Genomic DNA, 21,626 nt, shown 5'->3' with positions numbered 1-21,626 from the left:
CAGTCCAAGGGACTCTCAAGAGTCTTCTCCAACACCACAGTTCAAAAGCATCAATTCTTCAGTGCTCTGCTTTCTTTATAGTCCAACTCTCACATCCACACATGACCACTGGAAAAACCATAGCCTTGACTAGATGGACCTTTGTTTGTCATATCTTTTCTTCCAAGGAGCAAGCATCTTTAATTTCATGGCTGCAGTCACCATCTTCAGTGATTGTGGAGCCCCCCAAAATAGGTCTGTCACTATTTCCATTGTTTCCCCATCTATTTGCCATTAAGTGATGGGAGCAGAAGTCATGAACTTAGTTTTCTGAACGTTGAATTTTAAGCCAACTTTTTCGCTCTCCTCTTTCACTTTCATCAAGAAACTCTTAGTTCTTCTGCCATAGGGTGGTATTATCTGCATATCTGAGGCTATTGATATTTCCCCTGGCAATCTCAATTCCAGCTTTTGCTTTATCCAGCCTGGCGTTTTGCATTATGTACTTTGCATATAAGTTAAATAAGCAGGGTGACAATATACAGCCTTGATGTACTCCTTTCTCAATTTGGAACCAGTTGACAAAATTACGTCTTTTAAATTATCTACTTTAAATTTCTTCTATAAATTACACTGATGAGATTATGGGATTAATGTTTTTAGCTGCAATTGTCAAATATATTGCCTAATTTCTAAAGCATGGATTGAGATTTTCAAATTGCAAATTTCAAAGGGCCATCCATGTAGGTTATTTGAATCTTATTTTATTGACATTAAAAAGGGACATGAAAGAAAGAAATGTGTAATCGGTTCCCAACCTTTCCGTGTTTAACTATACTTCACTCCATTGAATGTGATCATTACCAACTTTTCTATTGCAAGAGTGTCAGGAAGTCAAGTGAATCCATAGGAAACTGACATACATTATCCTCAGAGGAAAAGGTTTATTTTTCCCTTGCACTATATCTGACTGATCTTGTTCCTTTTTTTGGAATGAATAAGATCAAGAAGTGAATGGATGAAAAAGCCTATTATAGTCAATGTAGGAAAGATATAAGAAAAAATGTGATAAGCCTTAAGGTTGAGCAGTTTTCAGGATAGGCAGCCAGTAAGCACAGATGATCTTGGTATATATGACAAAAATATTTCGCTGACCGTCACTGAAAAAGAGTCCTATCTTTATGTAAAATACATTCCTCCCATTAAGAAAAAATCAAATTTGAAAAACTAAGACTTCCTTTATCTTGATCCTTAACAATCTAATTCATTCCTGGTGTTTCATATCAGAGACAGATTTAGTGAAAAAGATAAAGAAAATGTGCTTACTAGGAAAGTAAGTAACCTAATTGTAGTATGTAACTTCGAATATAAAATAATTGAGTGTGGAGTGTGTAGAGAGCAGGAAGAGGGCAAGAGATAAGGGATAGGACTGAGAGAAGGAGAGAGGGTAGAGGGAGAATCCTTTGATTCTACTTCAACATTAAAAAGGAAGAAAGCATGACTTCCAGCTGAACTGGCCCTAGCCTGAGACAACCCATCCTGACACTGGCAGAGCACGAAAAGATCTGTCAGGGAATCTACTTTGCACCTCCACCAAACCTGTGATCATAGAAATATCTTTCTGCGCAATGTTTACTTGCATTTCTTCTTTATAGAAAGGAAATGCTCTCTAGATTAAACAGAATACCATTAAAAACTGTCGAGTGATTGGCAGACTGCTTGGAATGCAGCAGACACACAGCACATGTTTTCATTAGAGAAAAGAAAATCTGCTACCGTTAAAATCAACTTTTTAGCATATGTATAAGAATGTATATACATTAAAAAGTCAAAGATTTTATATATATATAGATACACACATATACATAATTTTGAATTTCAGTAATATACATAAAGAGTCAAAAGTATATGTTATTTTCTTTTAAAAAATGAACATACACATAGAAGTGAAGGCTTTATAAGAAGGTCTATATTTTGGGTACATTGTCTCCTGCAATAAAGATTTACTGAGTGACCACGTACTATGACCTAAGGACTGGGCCATACTCACAGTTCTTTCTCTCCTGCAAGATAGAAGGTGGTTTATGTCAACAGAAAGAGAGAAAATAAAGTACTGATTATTGCAGGGAAAGAGAGAAAGAACTCAACTGGTGGGAGATCAAAAAAGGGGATTATAGGGATTCCCTGGAAGTCCAGTGGTTAGTACTCAGGCTTTCATTGAGGCACATGAACACCCTCAAAGGTTGCCTAGGATTAAGAAGGTGTCCTTTGCTTCAAAGACCCTCTGTCAATAATCCTCATTCATCCTCTTGGTGGGTGCTGCTCTTGCTCCTGCCAAAGGCCTAAGGATTGTGAAAGGCATGAGCTTTCACCTGTGAGTTGAGCCAGTAAGTTAAGGGAATTAATGTCACTCTACATAACACTGAGAAACTGAGTGAAGCAGTTGCTTTATCTAAAGTCCAGAGTAATAAAATATTATGGATAATTAAATAAATCTTATCCTTTGTATTCCTTCTGTGATTAAATTTGAGACAATATGCACTTGCTATCTGGAGAGATCAGTGAAAGAATAGCTAATTACTTTCTTTAGGAACCATCACTCTATTACTGTTAAATTCATTCTGCTGTCATTTGCATAAATTGAATTATGTGCACTGCTTAAATACATTTACATGTTTTTGTCCAATTCAAATGCCATTTGCTTTACTGCCTTCTTCATATTTCCCAACCTTCCTGCTCTCATTCCCTCTAATACTAAAATTGGATAGGAACACACACACACACACACACAAAAGACAGGCTAAAATATAATTCAAGACAGAGGAAGAGCAGGAAGATGTCTGGAAAGTGCAGCTCGAGACCAGAGAATAATTGCTTATAGCATCATCCTCAAACCTGGCATTTTAAAATTATAACAGTAAATATATATATATGTATACATACACACACACACACATATACATATATATATATATCTCAAGAGAGAGAGCTAGGCACGAGCTGCGGGGTCAGAGGAGAAATAACTGATGATAATTTATACATGTCCTAAACTTCTAAAGAGTTAATCAGCAGCTAAGAAAATATGGTATTTTATTTAATGTTTGTAAAGATCATTTCACAGTATAACTTTTAACTCCTGGCTAATTACTTGTAATAAGCCAGAGAATAATGAAAAATATTGCCTCTGTCCAAATAATGCAGATATTTTAAAAATCTAAGAATTTTTCTTATTGTTCATTTCATTTTTATTTGTTAACAAATAAAATACATCAACTAAATGAAATTCAGAAAAATGGGACACCATATATGAAGTAATAGACTATTTCACTACTACAACATTCAGTAAATATAAACTTTTAAATTATAAAAGTAGTTCATACATGCAAAAAAGAACTACAAGTGGTCAATTAAGATATAAAAGTTTGTCAACACTATTTTTGGCCTATCAAAACAAAAAGTAACGAGGACCTAGAAGGTCGGCAGTCCTACAAGGCAATTTGGTAACACAAAGCAAACAACTAAACAAATTTAAACTCTCTGAATCTGTGATCTGCTTCCAGGAATTTATCAGAAGGGAATAATTAAATACACACACTTATGTATGAAAATGTAGGTACAACCTAAATGTACATTTGTAAAGAACAGGTTCAATAAATTCATGTCCTCTACATAAGGGAACACCAGCAACATTTTAATGTCATGACTCAATTCTGTGTTTATTGGTTTGAAAATGGTTCTCACTATACTGTAAGTGGAAAAAATTCAAAAGCAGAAGTCAAAAAATATACATGGTACAATGCAATTTTGCTGCTTGATAGGATAAGATAAAGAATAAAATTATGGGAGTAAAGTGGTAAGATTATGAGTGTATACTTTATTTTTTTCTAATTTTCTGTCTATATTTCACTTATAAGAAGGGGAAATAATAATTCCCTTTCATTAAAAAAGATACAATATTAGGCATAATTAGAAAGTGGAAAGAGTCTGACACAACTGGGCGACTTCACTTCACTTCACTTCTTCAGCAGTAAAAGCACAGCGTCCTAACCTTTCGATTTCCAGGGAGGGAGAAAGTGGAAAGGAACTAAAGAGCCTCTTGATTAAAGTGAAAGAGGAGAGTGAAAAAGTTGGCTTAAAACTCAACATTCAGAAAACTAAGATCATGGCATCTGGACCTATCACTTCAAGGCAAATAGAAGTGGAAACAGTGGAAACAGTGACAGACTTTATTTTTGTGGGCTCCAATGCTTTGGCCACGTGATGAAAAAAATTGACTCATTGGCAAAGACCCTGATGCTGGGAAATATTGAAGGCAGGAACTGGGGATGACAGAGGATGAGATGGTTGGATGGTATCACCGATTCGAAGGACATGAGTTTGAGCAAGCTCCAGAAGTTGGTGATGGACAGGGAAGCCTGGTGTGCTGCAGTCCATGGGGTCACAAAGAGTTGGACACGACTGAGTGGCTGAACTGAACTGAATCAACAGCCTTCCTGCTGGGTTCAGCCAACCAACAGATAACTGGGAGGAGGGCAGAAGGAAGAGCGAAGCCGTGGTACTTCTCACTCTGCTTTCAGTGGTGCCTCTGGGTGAGGTTATGTCCCCCACCAACCCATTTGTGTATGCAGAAAGTTCCAACTTCCACTGAGTTTCCCCAACTCACTCTGTTTCTCCAGCCTAGGTTTAGTAATGACTCTATTCTTCTGTTCATCTGTTGGCTGTCTCAGTGTCCCCAAATCGGCTTCTCAGTTTTTCAGCTCTGTTGAAATTATTTCCCTATTTTAAATGTCCTCTCTTTTAAATATTCAGGGAGTTTTCTGCTGTGGTTGGATCCTAATTGATACAATCACTCATTGTAAGACAATGTTGTATCTTTCACTCGATTCACTATAAGTAATTGACATTGAGAAATACCATGGAAGTTGTTAGTTTCTTCATTTGACAGAGACATAGAGGGACACAGAAAACAAATGATCATGAGTCGTGTGATGTTCAGACAGAATTATATTTCACCAACATCAGTGTGATATGTCTCTACATAGATTAAATGATGCATCTGCAGTGGGCATGCTCCCTAGAAGATCCCTAGAAATGCATATGTGCTAACATATTAATGGTAATAAGTTGGTGTAACCCAAAAGGAATATCCTTATGACTTAATATCCCTTTCTCTCAACTATCTACACACAACAAATACGTTTCACTTAGGTTTAGTCTTTATTACCAAGTATGGAAGACCCAAGTGAACACTAATAATTAATCTTCCCTTCCAGTTCCTCACCTCTCTAAATACGTCAACTAGGAAACCCTTTACAATTCAACATATATGTTAATGATAGGATAAGCAATAAAATTTAACTTACCCATTTGTCATATGATTTGAGTGGAGCTTTTCCCAAGAACTCAGAATTAAAGCCTGATAAAAATATTTTATCATTTAACTTATAAATAACACATTCTGGCTAAAGAGGTCATAGGCAGACTTACCTTAAAAGAGAGATGACCTTTTACAACTGCCTGATACGTGGAACCCAATGTGTTTCAATAAAAATACTCATTGGGAAGCTCAGTGATGCAGTGGATCAAATACTACCAGTGTTTGCCTTAGCTCCTGACAGTTATTTCAGTTCATAAAGCACATTTATTTTATTCTGATGTCATTAAAAATTTCAATCATATGGCTAATGCACTAGTTTTTATTACATGTACATCCAGCAATCTTTGCATCCCAATTTGCCCTACCTGGGATTTCCCAAGAGGGAGAAAATATAGTGGCTCAAGTCTTTTAGTCTCTACAGTGGTTATGGTTCTTATCATTGATTATCAAAGCAATGTCATAAATTTGTATTATAGTATCATAAATCTGAAACCATGCATCCCCCTCCGTGAAGGGGTTATTGGTAAGTTATGTCTCTCAGCTTGCAAGACTAACTTTAAACCATGGAAACATCACCAGTAGGATATTCCCTGTAAGACCTCTTTCCCAGGAGATGCATCCCACCAACATCCATTTTTTGCACACCTACCTGAAAGACTTCTTAATATCTTCTCCTTGGATTGTCTTGAGAATCTCCTGGTATAAATGAAGATCAAGTGTTCCTGAAGATGTAGCATTTGAAGGGCAATTTTTATGTGAGTAATAGCCTATCAAGATTCCAGAAATAAATAAAATGATTGCCGTGCAAAATATTTTTAAAAGGCGGCAAAAGTTACAGGGGTTGCTCTTTGGTGCAGATCTTGTATAATGGGTCACATAGTCAGATTCTTCTTGAAGTCTCTGAAACCTTCCTTTGGGTGAAGCTGCTGGTTGAATGGGATCAAGATTGAGGTCTGCAGTCTCTGAATTTTCCAGATTCTGATTCTCAGCACTATTTAGCTGGAACTGGTCAAAACCAGGCTCTTCCAGTTCCTTTTCCATGTCCCACTCTAAGTCAAGTGCAGTGGCTTGGAGGTCATCATTGTCTAAGTACTGTGAATGTCCTGGAGCTCTTTGATCTGCATTGACCTTCTGATAGGCCATCTTTTTACCTGTGAAAATAAGAAAAGTATATTTTCTAAAAATAAACCAACAAAGACAACCTCCAAGGTGAAAACAAGTAATCTATATCACGTTCTAAGTCATTTCAGCTTCAGTCATATCACGTTCTAACTCTTTGAGATCCTTATGGACTACAGCTTGCCAATCTCTTCTGTCCATGGGATTCTCCAGGCAAGAATACTGGATTGAGTTGCCATGCCTTCCTCTGGGGCAATCTTCCCAATCCAAATTAGCTGTTTAGAGAATTGTAATGATTATGAGTAGGGGAAATACATCATTCCTGTAGTATGCATAAGTGCATGCATGCATGCTCAGTCATGTTCAACTCTTTGGGACCCCATGGACTGTAGCCCTCCAGGCTTCTCTGTCCATAGGATTTTCCAGGCAAAAATATTGGAGTGGGTTGTCATTTCCTCTTTCAGGGGATCTTCCCAACCCAGGAATCAAACCCGCATCACTTGCATCTCCTGAACTGGCAGTCAGATTCGTTACTGCTGAGCCACTGGGGAAGCCTCCCTAAAGAAAATCATTCAATAATAATTTAATCTTATACTGTGCTGTTGATGTTTACTATAGGAGAAAAGACAATAAATAAAAATAGAAGGCACTTGATGCAAAACTATGAGAAAACATAATATGTACACACACACAATTCCTCTGAAGCTCAGAATAAAACTCAGATGTACAACTGCATTAAAGATAATGTATGCAATGAAGAAAAAGTTTAAACTTGTTTTTCAAGGTCACTTTTAAGAAAAACTGAGAACAGAAGCAATAATGCTGTGACTTTTTAAGTTAAGATGAGGTGGGAATAGGGGGAAGACCCTGGGATCAGTTACATTACCAGAGCTCATTTTAAAAATGTAAGTTCAAGGTAAGAATGAAAACAGTAAAATGAAGTAGCACCTCTATAGAAATTCAAGAAGCAAAATATGGTGTTTTGCCTACTCATGAGTTATCAAAATGATTGGAAAACCTTGACACTACCGTAGAAAGCTAACATGTTCCCTGGGATTAGTGACATGAATTGGCCTGGCTCGCTGAACTTTAAATAAAGTCTGGGATGGCATCTATCCAAACAAGGAAGCCTTTTGCCAGGATAGGAGGGTTTAGTTTCATAACCTTGCTACAGAGTGGCAGATGGAGGCTTTTCTCCCCTACACAGTTCTGGATGACAGTTTGCTGTGTCCTGCAGAGTGGTATTAGGATAACTGGGCTAATTAACTACAAGTGGTCTTCAGTCTGTATTCAGTAACACACTGGTGTATTGTGGTTGCAGATTAAGAGTATTTATACTTAAATTTTCTGTGTATTAGATTTTTCATCCCAGCTGGCTTCTAAGGTCTCTCACTATGTTTTATGATTTTTTCTATGTGCACCACTGTGATGGGTGAAAAATAGAACACAGCCGACAACTGATTTCCCAAATGCCTTAGGGCCAGTTGTGAACAAGTGAACTCTAATGAAAAAGGTACAAAGACTTCATGAAAGAGTGGCATTATGTACAGAATTATGGGTATATACAATTTCAATCCTGGCTGGCAGGTTTCCATATACATTAAAACGTCCTGAATGTTTAAGACAGTTCAAGTACCATTAAGTATTAACTTTACAATATAAAAAGTTTAACTCCGATTAAATTTCTCATCTGCTACCATATCTTCTAGGATTTAGTCTTGTACAGGCTGACTCAATAAAGATGAGTATCTAATATATGTCAGGTACTGGAATAGGCAGTGAAAACGAAGATGAATAGGTCCCTATTCCTCAAGCAGGGAACGATTCAAAAAGAACAACAGACCTTTGAACAAACAAGTCAGTCACATAACAAATGCAAAAATGCAAGGGAGACTCAGTGGTGATGGATTCTAGCAGGAAATGTGGGAAATGACTCTCTGTTGAAGTTCTTTCTAACTGGAGAGAAGAGAGGAGTACTACTGGAGAGAAGGGAGAAGTTAAACTAGGGCAGACAAGGGGTGTGAGAGGAGAGCAGCTAGGCGGGGGTGAAACATAAAAACACACAGATGAACACGAGTGCATGGTACATGGAGCACTTGATAAACCCAGACTGGCGTGCTATGACAGGGGAGGGAGCACAAGAGCCTGAGCTGGAGAAAAAGCTAAGAAAGGGTAATCGTGGCCAAAAGGCTTACCTTCTCTGCAACTCAGGGTCTTCATTTGTGAAACGGGCATGATGGTAACATAAACCTCATAGTACTGTCAATAGAATTAACTGAGATAGCGAACGTAAAGCACCAATTTGGGTCATGTAGGCCGTATGGGTTTAAAGGGCCATTTCTTATATTGGAGGAGGGAGGAGAGTCAAGGATTGTTGAAAGAAATAAAATCAGTTAGATAATATAGAAGACAAGACATAATTCTTCATGACATTGTGGAAAAGGGAAGAGGTTGCATAATATGCTCACACACGCACACTTGACACACAATATGAAGCTTGTTGTTTTACAGTTAGTCCCTGTGTAGACTAGGGTCTTTTTTTTAAAGTGCCACATGGCATACTAACTGTTACGCAGGTGTTTAATTGGTACTATGTATTAGAACAGCCTCAGGAGTGACTCTTTTTTTTCCCCTCCCTCTTCTGTTCTGCCTCCTTCCCTCTCCCCTTTTTCTGCTTGACCTGTTTTCCACAATGATTCAAAAAAAAAAATGCATTATTTGAATTCTTTGGTCACAACAAGACAAGCAGAGAAATGGAGTGATTATGGAGTTAGTGATAATTATTGACAGGTTAGGAGACGGTTATCAGAGAAGGCAATGGCACCCCACTCCAGTACTCTTGCCTGGAAAATCCCATGGATGGGGGAGCCTGGTGGGCTGCCATCTATGGGGTCGCACAGAGTCGGACACCACTGAAGCAACTTAGCAGCAGCAGCAGCAGCAGCAGGAGACGGTTATAGTTGGTTAAAAAAAAAACAAACAAAAAAAACAGCATGAGACATTACTAGAGAACAGGAAAAACCTGAAGGCAGTAGAAATAAAGTATCTTTAAAATTCATGATTCTAACCTATTTCATATTACAGAAGAGAAAGCTGATGTCCAATGCTGAATCATTCTTTTGGCTGAGAAAAGTGATATTTCGGGACACATTTCAGGTGATTTGTGGTTTTATAAAACTATTAGATTAATGTTAGTGATTAATAAACTGTGGTGTTAAAAACCCCACAATCCATTTTTTAATGTACACTGCAAAATAGTACAATTTCTAGCAGTTATCAATTTTTTTTTCTTATTTGACTTATCTTGACATATGATTATTTACTTCTTTAACAGTTCAGTTTCTGCATTATTGATTTATTTAGACACTGTTTCAATATAGTTTTCTAGATTTTTTTTCCTCCCATTTTAATGAATCAGAGTGTCTCTAATAGTTTTCTTTAAAAATACTGAATTGTAGACTGTGGTTTATGCTCAAGGAAGATTTTGGCACACAGAAGTTACTACAGAAAAGTGAGATCACCAATTCTGACCTCTAATACAAACATTCAAAGTCATTTCTCTACAAATCATTTACAAACCAACTGCAGTGATGAGGAAGAGTTTTCATTTCTAGCCTGACAATAGGCATTCCATCACCTGTACATCAGCAATTTAACGCTTTTCAAACATCAGACAGAGCCATCAATTAGAATGTTATGCAGATACAGATATTAACTCCTCACCATGATGGATATCTCCCTGACATCCTTACTACCACTTCTGGACTCATTACAAATTTATAAATTTACACTAAATTCTATCTTCCAGGAGACCAGTATCTGCATGGATTGAGCCACTTGATCTAACAAAACCCAAAATTTTAGGAAAATTTTCAAAGAAATAGATTGTGATAACATATAATGGGCTTCCCTGGTGGCTCAACTGGTTAAGAATCTGCCTGCAGTTCGGGAGGCCTGGGTTCTATTCCTGGGTTGGGAAGATCCCCTGGAGAAGAGAATGGCCACCCACTACAGTATTCTGGCCTGGAGAATTCCATGGACTGTATAGTCCATGGGGGTCTCAAAGAGTCAGACACAACTGAGGGACTTTCACTTTCAACACATATAATAAAGCACTGAAAAACTTATTTGATAAATGTATATTATAGATCATTAGAAATTCATTTGTTTAAAATTATTTTAAGGAAAAAATGGGGAAAAAATCTGGTGGCTCAGATGGTAAAGAGTCAGTCTGCCAAGCAGGAGACCCAGGTTTGATCCCTGGGTTAGTAAAATCCCCTGGAGAAGGAAATGGCAACCCACTCCAGTATTCTTGCCTGGAGAATTCCATGGACAGAGGAGCCTGGCGGGCTACATTCCATGGTGTCACAAAGAGTCGGACACAGCTAAGTGACTAACACACACACACAGGAAAATATTATACCTTTTTACAAAAGCATAAATCTCAGCCCTGACAGTTTTGTTTCACTTACCCTATTTAAAATGAACTTCTCAAAAATTAAACTGAATAAAATTAATGATATATTCAATTTTAAATAAGGATGAATTATTTCATTTGTCCCACAAATAACATAGCTTTCTTTAAAAACCTATTACCCATGAGACCAAGCAAAGGAAATATCTCATTTTTTTTTTCACCAGAACTTTAAAATTCCCAAATACAATGGAAATTTTATATTGTAAAAGGAAATCTTCAGCAAAATCAGTATGTCTTAGGTATGATTGCATAATTAGGTCAAACTTCACACATTTTCTACAACTGATATACGTGATTCATTCTAACTTATACTGTCATATTAGTTTACAGCTACCATATATGAGAAATTTTTAAAAAATACATGGGGCAGATTTTAGAATCTACCACATGAATTTTTCCCTAAAAGAAATGTACTTAGTTCAGTTCAGTTGCTCAATCGTGTCCGACTCTTTGCGACCCCATGAATCGCAGCACGCCAGGCCTCCCTGTCCATCACCAACTCCCGGAGTTCACTCAAACTTACGTCCATCAAGTCGGTGATGCCATCCAGCCATCTCATCCTCTGTTATCCCCTTCTCCTCCTGCCTCTAATCCCTCCCAGCATCAGAGTCTTTTCCAATGAGTCAACTCTTTGTATGAGGTGGCCAAAGTACTGGAATTTCAGCTTTAGCATCATTCCTTATTCCTTCCAAAGAATGCCCAGGACTGATCTCCTTTAGGATGGATTGGTTGGATCTCCTTGCAGTCCAAGGGACTCTCAAGAGTCTTCTCCAACACCACAGTTCAAAAGCATCAATTCTTTGGCGCTCAGCTTTCTTCTCAGTCCAACTCTCACATGCATAGATGACCACTAGAAAAACCATAGCCGTGACTAGACAGACCTTTGTTGGCAAAGTAATGTCGCTGCTTTTGAATATGCTATCTAGGTTGGTCATAACTTTCCTTCCAAGGAGTAAGCGTCTTTTAATTTCATGGCTGCAATCACCATCTGCAGTGATTTTGGAGCCCCCAAAATAAAGTCTACATCAAGTCATAGAAACTTGTTACCTTTCTTGAAATAGAAGTATTTATTGCATCCTTACATTCTTTATTATACTACTTCTTTTTATTTTGTTATAAAATTTAATTTTTATGAAAAGCACAATTTTCAAATACCTTATTTATTTAGGTGGAATCCCTTCCTACCCAGGCCCACAGAGCAGGCTAAATTGTTTTTAAAATTCAATATACTCAAACATTTATCTTTTATACACACTTATTCTTTTGTAAGGGAAAGAAAACAAATATAAGATGAACTAAGAGATATCTTTCTACACTATGACAAGCTTAGATCAATAAAAATGAATTTGTATTCTTACTAAGCATATGAGTAGTTTAAAATAAATTGATACTTCTGAATGCTATCTTTCACACATTTTTACTGGCTGAAACTAAGTAAATTATATAGGTGTAAAAAATGAATATAGAAATATGCTAAAATTTAATATATAAAATATAGTCTTTCAAATCTAATAGCACAACAGCTGGCAGATACTTTAGAAAATAAATACACAGTAAATGAAAGTTTCATTTTAATAAGTTATATATTACAGATGTCACTTAGAAATAAAATTATGGCACTGTTACTTCCTTGCTCAGCATTTGCAGAGAGGGAATTTACTACATGAATGCTCTGACCTTATCAATCTCTAAATTAACACTATAGTCAGACTACTTAGTTCACATCCTAGCTCTGCTATGTAATTTAAACCAATCATTTAATTTATTTATACTTAAATTCCATATTTGTAAAATGGATATATTAAGAGCATTGTATTTGCATGTATTACTACATGCAAATAGTATTATAATACTACTTATATTACTACAAGTGATATAAATTATTAAAGGTGCTTAGAACAAGGTCTAACACGGTGTAAGTGATCCACTAACACAGCATCACTCCACATCTATAGTGTTTAAGAAATTAAATATTTGGAGCATAGAACTTTAAAATACAGACTTAATTAAATTATGACCAGAGGGCTTAAGTTTCAATCACAAGAACCTGGAGATAATGAGATGGAGCAGTGTACTCAAGCACTTTTGAGAATGGGAAGCATCTGTTAGTCATTAACTGTGCTTTAGATAGATATGAGAGAAGTGGGGCTGATATGTACACAAAAGTTATCATTACATTTGACCTGAAACTGCCAATTCTGCATCCTGCTATTAGAGTTGAGTTTCTTTACAGTCAATTAAAAAACAACAACAACAACAATAGCTTTTACCTAATGCTCAAGAGTTCGGTTTAACTATTTAAGGAATTAGCGATAATTAATCAAGAACATGGGTCAGGCATTTTTTTGTAGAAAACCATGTTTGCTTAGATGGTTGACTTGATCCATTGACTACGATGATACTGATAGTATTTTAACTGTAACAGTATAAAAGACCATATAGATCTTATTAGAATTACGAACACATCTAAAGGCTTTTCTACTTGTAAAAGTTATTTTACAAGTAAGATAAATAAATGAGGCTGGCAGATTAATTTGAAAACATAAGGCAGAATCTCAGTTTCCTATGACAGCTCTATGATTGAATCTTTATTGTACAATGGGGAAAAATATATTCATATAGTGTTTCCTGAAGCTTTGAATGTCAAATCATTTGCTGGTTGGACTGGATTGATTTGAGGCAGAGGCATTTCTTAGAAATGTCAGTGCATCATCAGAAGGCATTCATTATGCACCTCCGTGCAGCATCACTTTAGATGCTGCACCAGTGAACGAGGAGTGCCCAGAGGAATTTTTATATTTCAGTTTAAGGATACTCCTTATAGGCTGAAAACATTTGACATAAATTTTTCAGTATGAACCTAGTTTGTACAAATAAAGCCTATATTTGTGAAATAAATTTTTGTTGTTGAAAGCTTTAATGGTCTCAACTTGAGAGCAGGGCCAAAGATAAAACTATAAAAAGAGTAATACAGAAGACTCTCTTCCCTGACTTAATTTTTTCAGTATAATGAGATTTTTTTTTTTTTCCATCTGGTTTTGTGAAATGGAACCTGGCAATTGCTACAGTGTCTGGAAAGGCAGTAAGAATTCCTTATTTAATTGCAGTTTTGTATGATAACTGTATAAAATAATGACAATAATTATTTGTTGTTCATGCTTCACTAATTTAAAGACTTTATAAAGTAAGGGGAAATTATTATCTGTGCTTTATTTTCAGGGGGGGAATACAATTAGGCCAAACCTACTCTGAAACAGGTAATTGTACACTGAATTTAGGGAGAGTAGATCATCAAGCTGGAGGTATATAACTAAAACTTAACTCCGAGACCTGAGTACTTTGATCTCTAAATGACATGTAAAAGGTATATTTCTAGGATGCCAAATTTATGAGCTATAAATTGCAAAATGCAGTCAAAACCATTTGAGGGAAAATTATTTGATGAAATCCAGCAGGTTTGTGTAAGTGTACTTTATATCACTTGCATATGTATGACCACCTGGCAGTTCCCCGAGTGGGCTGGCTTTCCTTTGGGTACTTATGTGTAATGCACACTAACTGAATAGTTTGTTGGGCCCACCCAAGTTCCTGCATTTAAAGTAAGGTTTTTCCAATATCAGAATGATATAATTCAATACAAAACTTGGCAAAGAGAAGACAATTTAAATGAACTTAAATAGTGAAGTATACTCTATGGCTCACTTGAATAGGTAGATACTCTAGATAGTACTATGTGTCCAAATTATTATGTGAGTTTCAATTTCCTCTAGCATCACAAAACTATTTTAGGGATATGTAAATCATTCCTGTTTCTGCTGTGACTCCTTTCCTGGTCATTTTTTATGTTGATTCCTTCTAGATTCTAGAGTATCCTTTGTTTCCCCTTCCAGGTCATCATTGCATTTATTCTAAAGTATGTATAAAGTATCCACTAACTTGTGCAGAATTTACATCCTGTCCCCCTTCAGAGTAATGCACATGGCCTACACTAGAAATGCACATACAGGAGAGAAAGGACACCACAAACTATAAAATAAATGAGAGGCTAAAAACTCATCATGTAAGGAAAGCCACTGAAAGTCAGAGTTAATGTAGGTGTGAGCTTCACTTAAGTCACGATGCAAAAGGGTCTGTGGGGTCTTCTTAGGCTCAGTCAGCTTTCCCCTAATCTCACTTGTTAATTATAAAACTGTCAGTTTTAGCTGAAGAGTTTACATTTATTTTTTCTGAGTTATCTCTCTTTGTAGTTGCCGATTTCCAACACGGTAAGCAACTTTATCTAGTCAGAGAAATCTATGAGTCTCTTTTATATCTTTAACTCTTAGATTTGAATATATAACACACCTATCTTATGGTATCCAAAATCATATGCTAATAGATATGATTTATGGAGCCCTTAAAATAAGCAAGGATTTACTATAAGCTTAACACAACGTATATGATGTCATTTAATCAAACAATCCTAAAAGTTAAGTACTATTATTATTCCCATTTTACAGATGAGGTATCCAGGTGATACTAGTGGTAAAGAACCTGCCTGCCAATTTAGGAGACATAAGATGTGGGTTCAATCCCTTGGTCAGGAAGACCCCTGGAGGAGGGCATGGCAACCCACTCCAGTATTCTGGCCTGGAGAATCCCATGGACAAAGGATTCTGGCAGGCTACAGTCCATGGGGTTGCAGAGTCGGACATGACTGAAGCGATTTAGCAAGCATCTGTGACTCAGGGATTAAGTCATTTCCCCAACTTCTCACAGCTATTAAAGTGCAAGTACCTGGAGCATCACAGCTGACTGTCAAATTCCAAAACCTACTATTTTCAAACATTACAACATTCAGACTCTGAAAGTCCCCCAAAGCTGGTATGATGTTAGCAATTTCAGAGATCTGATGGGCTTATTTAACCTCGTTTTGGCATCAATACGACTACAAGCACCAGTTGTACATTAAATCTGAATGATTCTGCCTGGATCCTTAGATTCCCCTGGAGGTTGCTCTGACTCTAGGACCTAAGAGATCTCTGTGGCTTGCTCTCCGCATTGCCCTGGCTCACACTGATGTTTCTGGGCACTGTGGTTTTAAATAAGGGAGAATTGCTTCCATGTCCGTTGCTCTGAGGGAAAAACACACACACACACACACAATCTCCACTTTATGGTCTCTTCTAAGCAATATTTTTAAAATTTCTTTTCTCTTGCTAATGGGGGACAAAGAGCAGAACAACTGTGCTTAGAACTTGGAAACTACAGTTCACATTCAACCTGCTGCTGTCCTGTTTTCAGGCATTCGAACCCTTTGATTCAAGCCCTACTATGTGTAGTTTGCATGAATCTAAAAGGGCTTGAGAATGTCAAGAGTTAATGTGTCAATACATAGTGAAATGGCACCCACCCCAGTGTTCTTGCCTGGAGAATCCCAGGGACAGGGGAGCCTGGTGGGCTGCCATCTATGGGGTTGCACAGAGTTGGACACGACTGAAGCGACTTAGCAGCAGCAGCAGCAGCTCTGCTCTGAGACCTGCCTGCCAGGAGGAGCTCCTTAGCTTCATAGATACACTGCAATTTTTTTATCCTTTCAGCCAATGTGAATGATCTTAAATTGCTACTTTTTGACTACAGCTCTTGGATTTCCGGGAACAGACAGAATAAGCTTTTATCTACATGAGGCCACTAAACATTCCATTTTTCACTTTTTTCAAAGGCACTTATTGGCTTACTTTTTTTTTTTTCCTCTTGTTTCCCTTCTCTGAGGAGGTGTATTCTAAAAAATATTTCTAAGATTGATGGCAAAGAGTGTACTGCCTATGTTTTCTTTTTTTTTTTAATTTAATTTTATTTTTAAACTTTACATAATTGTATTAGTTTTGCCAAATATCAAAATGAATCCGCCACAGGTATACATGTGTTCCCCATCCTGAACCCTCCTCCCTCCTCCCTCCCCATACCATCCCTCTGGGTCGTCCCAGTGCACTAGCCCCAAGCATCCAGTATCGTACATCGAACCTGGACTGGTGACTCGTTTCTTACATGATATTTTACATGTTTCAATGTCATTCTCCCAAATCTTCCCACCCTCTCCCTCTCCCACAGAGGAATACAGTATACTAACGCATATATATGGAATTTAGAAAGATGGTAACAATAACCCGGTGTACGAGACAGCAAAAGAGACACTGATGTATAGAACAGTCTTATGGCTTACTTTTTAAATAGCTTTACTCTTCAGAAAGTATCAACAGGTTTCTACCAACTGGAAGTGCTTTATTTTAAAATTTGTATCCCTATGTTTCCTAAAATCATAACACAGAAAGACTATTCAAGGTCTAGGTTGGTAATTCAAGGCACCCAGAAACTGTGCTTTTTGTTTTCGAAATGATTCTTCTCATACTTGGTCCTTAAGGGTGTTAATTAGGAAAAAAAAAATGTTAATAGATGGTGGGAAAGGAAGCAGCCCAGAAAAACACACAGGTAGAGAATGTTTATGTTCATGTAAAATTCAGTTAGAAAATAAGTATCATATAGTTCAGTTCAGTTGCTCAGCGTGTCCAACCCTTTGCGACCCCATGGACTGCAATGGACTGCCGCACAACAGGCCTCCATGTCCATGACTAACTCCCAGAGTTTACTCAAACTCATGTCTAAGTCGGTGATGCCATCCAACCATCTCATCCTCTGTCGTCCCCTTCTCCTCCTGCCTTCAATCTTTCCTAGCATCAGGGTCTTTTCAAATAAGTCAGTTCTTTGCATCAGGTGTCCAAAGTATTGGAGTTTCAGCTTCAGCATCAATCCTTCCAATGAATATTCAGGACTGATTTCCTTTAGGATGGACTGGTTGGATCTCCTTGCAGTCCAAGGGACTCTCAAGCGTCTCTTCCAACACCACAGTTCAAAACCATCAATTCTTCAGTGTTCAGCTTTCTTTATAGTCCAACTCTCACATCTATACATGACCACTGGAAAAACCATAGCTTTGACTAGATGGACATTTGTTGTCAAAGTAATGTCTCTGCTTTTTAATATGCTATCTAGGTTGGTCATAACTTTTCTTCCAAGGAGTAAGCATCTTTTAATTTCATGGCTGCAGTTACCATCTGCAGTGATTTTGAAGCCCAAAAAAGTAAAGTCTCTCACTGTTTCCATTGTTTCCCCATCTATTTGCCATGAAGTGACGGGACCAAAAGCCATGATCTTAGTTTTCTGAATGTTGAGTTTTAAGCCAACTTCTTTAGTCTTCTCTTTCACTTTTATCAAGAGGCTCTTTAGTTGTTCATTTTCTGCTCTAAGGGTGGTGTCATCTGCATATCTGAGGTTATTGATATTTCTCCCGGCAATCTTGATTCCAGCTTGTGCTTCATCCAGTCCAGCATTTCTCATGATGTACTCTGCACATAAGTTACATAAGCAGGGTGACCATATAAAGCCTTGATGTACTACTTTCCCAATTTGGAACCAGTATGTTGTTCCATGCCCAGTTCTAACTGTTGCTTCTTGACCTGCATACAGATTTCTCATGTGAACCATCCCACATCTATATTGGGTAAATTCTGAAAGACTATCCTTCAGCTAAACATCCAAGAATAAAATCCTGATGCAAAAATTTTAGTATTAAGTTTATAAGCTGTTATACCACAGAGTTAAGGAAATTAAAATTGGAAATTTAACCAAAAATACAATGATAGGAATTCACTATAGTTAACAGCATGGTATGCTCCTTATAAGACAAATATCTTGTATGTTAATTCACCTAATCTTAGAGCTAAAAATGAAATTAAGTGAATTATTATGTTTGCAAAAGATTGCGAAGCTTTCAATTGACAACTGATGGCAGAATCACAATTGAAATGTTTTTTAACATAATCTCAAGCAGAACAATAGAGCAACAATTTGCCCAAGATTTTGTTATTCCTTCTTACTTCTAAAATGCCATGTCCATAATTATATACATATATATACAGATACAGATATAGATATAGATATGAAGATAATATATTTTTGCAGTGTTTTCTTCTAGACCTCCCATTCATACAAAATATATAATGTTATCTAGAGAAAAGATGACAAAATTATTTTAACACACAAAGTCCAAATTCTTTCTATAAGTGACCTTTCCTTTAAGTATGATAATACTAGTAATTATTAACCTTTTCAATTAAGAAAAGATTTATTGAAGAAGAAACAGGATGAGAAATACAACAGCAATATATTACATCCATATAACAGTTTGACATTGAGAAGTTAATTTTTATTACTAATTTATATACATGCATACTAATAGTTTTAAGTAAGTTAAAGCAACTAAACAATTTACCCAAAACTATATTAGGCACTGCTTATGTCATTTATATTTTATTTATGAACAGGAATATTATAAAAAATGGAAGACCTCCAATGGCACATAAAAGTAATGCTGATATGAAATTAAATGTCAGGCAAAAGTCATGAAAATGTAATATTCACAAAGGCATTAAATGTAAAATGTTTAGCAGAACTTTTATATAATTGATGCTATTGAAAGGTAGTTTATTATAATACATGCAAACTTTTCAAACTCACCTAGCACTTCAATTTTAAAATGTCAAATGTTACTTTACCAACATGAATTTTAGCTTCTTTTCTTATTTTCTTTCTTCCTATGATACATCCTTTATCTTTTTTCTTTGTATTTTTGCCTCCCCTCAGCCATTCCCATTATTTCATTTTTACTTTCTCATTTTTACTTTTTTCACTGTTGATGTTTCAGGAAATTGTTGAAGATAAAATAACTGAAATTAAGGAGTTCATTTAATTCTTTTATATATATTAGGAATGATGTATCTTGAACAATAATCAGTGGACATATTTGAAATGAGGACCTGATGGTGAAATCAAAGACTACGCTTGGCCTGACTATTCCAATCACACAAATCTTGAATCTCGCAAATAACAGTAAAACTCAACATACCCTTAACCTACTGCTTGGGAGTTCTGTTCTCTGACACTCTGCAGGAAAAATGAAAGGCTTCTTCTCTAACATTTCTATAGAGATTTCCTTCAGCTCTTGGGACTGGTGGGTTTTCTCATTGCATTCATCCTCTATAACTATAACCCTTTAAAAGATTCTCCCTCTCATTAACAGATTTTAGAAACCAAAACATTCTTTTTCTTTTCTTTTTTTCAATCTTATAGAAGATTGAGGTATTTAATAATTCCTAAGTAATTTTAAAATATGTCAGAGCCTGAAATAATGGATATATTATAGTTTCTGCCTAAAAAAGGAACATAATCTTTAAAGATGTGGAAAATCAAAATTAAATTAAAAATTAAAACACGGACAAGAATTCCAACGCAAGTTTTAGGTAGATGGTCCTGACTAGTTTAATTGTGTTAAAGAGTATAGTATTAGGGGAAAAAGGCACACATGTATTACTGTATACCCTTTACTTATACTAATTCATTTAACCATCAAACCATATCATGAACTTACCATTGTTATCATCTTAACTTTACAAATCAGAATACTACAGAGAGAGAGAGAGAGCGAGAGCGAGAGCGAGCAAGCACTGAAGTCACTTGCTGTACACAGCACAGGACTCGAACTCAGGCACTACTGTTCCAGTGCCTGTGTCCTTAACTGCTCTACAATCAACTTCAATTACATAGAGCATGTTTTAGTTCCTCCAAAAATTAAGAAAAAAAAACATCAAATCACTCAATTTCCTCACGATCAAACCCTAAAAACATTTTGTAATATGACTTTTTCATAGAATTTCCATCCCTAAGTATCTATCTTACAGTCTTTCAGGAAAAGAGTGAAGATAGGAAATGAACAAACTCACCTATTCACATATAGATATAAGCCTCTACTCTCTGGCTCACTGAATCAGCTTGTGACTTTCCCAAATAAATTTCACATCCATCCACATGGCTATTGATGCCAAGCTCATAATATTTATAATTAATTTTTTATTGAAAGATAACTGCTTTACAGAATTTTGCTGTTTTCTGTCAAACGTCAACATGAATCAACCAGCAGTTCAGTTAGTTCACTCATTCAGTTGAGTCCAGCTCTTTGCGACCCCATGAACGCAGCACACGAGGCCTTTCTGTCCATCACCAACTCCTGGAGTTCACCCAAACTCATGTCCATTGAATAGGTGATGCCATCCAGCCATCTCATCCTCTATCTTCCCCTTCTCCTCCTGCCCCCAATACCTCCCAGCATCAGGGTCTTTTCCAATGAGTCAACTCTTCTCATGAGGTGGCCAAAGTATGGAGTTTCAGCTTTAGCATCAGTCCTTCCAATGAATACCCAGGACTGATCATATTTAGGATGGACTGGTTGGATCTCCTTGCAGTCCAAGGGACTCTCAAGAGTCTTCTCCAACACCACAGTTCAAAAGCATCAATTCTTCAGTGCTCAGCTTTCTTCACAGTCCAACTCTCATATCCATACATGAGCACAGGAAAAACCATAGCCTTGACAAGATGGACTTTTGTTCACAAAGTAATGTCTCTGCTTTTTACTATGCTGTCTACGTTGGTCAAAACTTTCCTTCCAAGGAGTAGGCGTCTTTTAATTTCATGGCTGCAATCACCATCTGCAGTGATTTTGGAGCCCCCCAAAATAAAATCTGACACTGTTTCCACTGTTTCCCCATCTATTTCCCAGGAAGTGATGGGACCAGATGCCTTGAA

At 36.7% G+C, this 21,626-nt stretch overlaps 1 protein-coding gene across 4 annotated transcripts in view; it reads right to left on the bottom strand.

Moving 5' to 3' along the window:
- The window catches only part of NAALADL2 (N-acetylated alpha-linked acidic dipeptidase-like 2), a 1,240,647-nt gene that overhangs the window by 844,066 nt on the left and 374,955 nt on the right, over nucleotides 1–21,626 (bottom strand). For all 4 annotated transcript variants that reach the window (XR_825426.1, XM_010841638.1, XM_010841637.1 and 1 more), the window contains exon 2: nucleotides 6,006–6,507. Coding sequence is in view for 3 of the 4 variants with exons in the window: in XM_010841637.1 (XP_010839939.1) it covers nucleotides 6,006–6,507 (502 nt within the window). In the remaining variant the exon portion in view is untranslated. The remainder of the gene's footprint in view (nucleotides 1–6,005; nucleotides 6,508–21,626) is intronic.

This window comes from Bison bison, unplaced genomic scaffold (genome assembly GCF_000754665.1).
Source record: "Bison bison bison isolate TAMUID 2011002044 unplaced genomic scaffold, Bison_UMD1.0 scf7180017864164, whole genome shotgun sequence".
Classification (NCBI taxonomy): Eukaryota; Metazoa; Chordata; class Mammalia; order Artiodactyla; family Bovidae; genus Bison; species Bison bison.
Note: the sequence above shows the minus strand (reverse complement) of the source record. Positions and strands in the feature narration are given on the sequence as shown.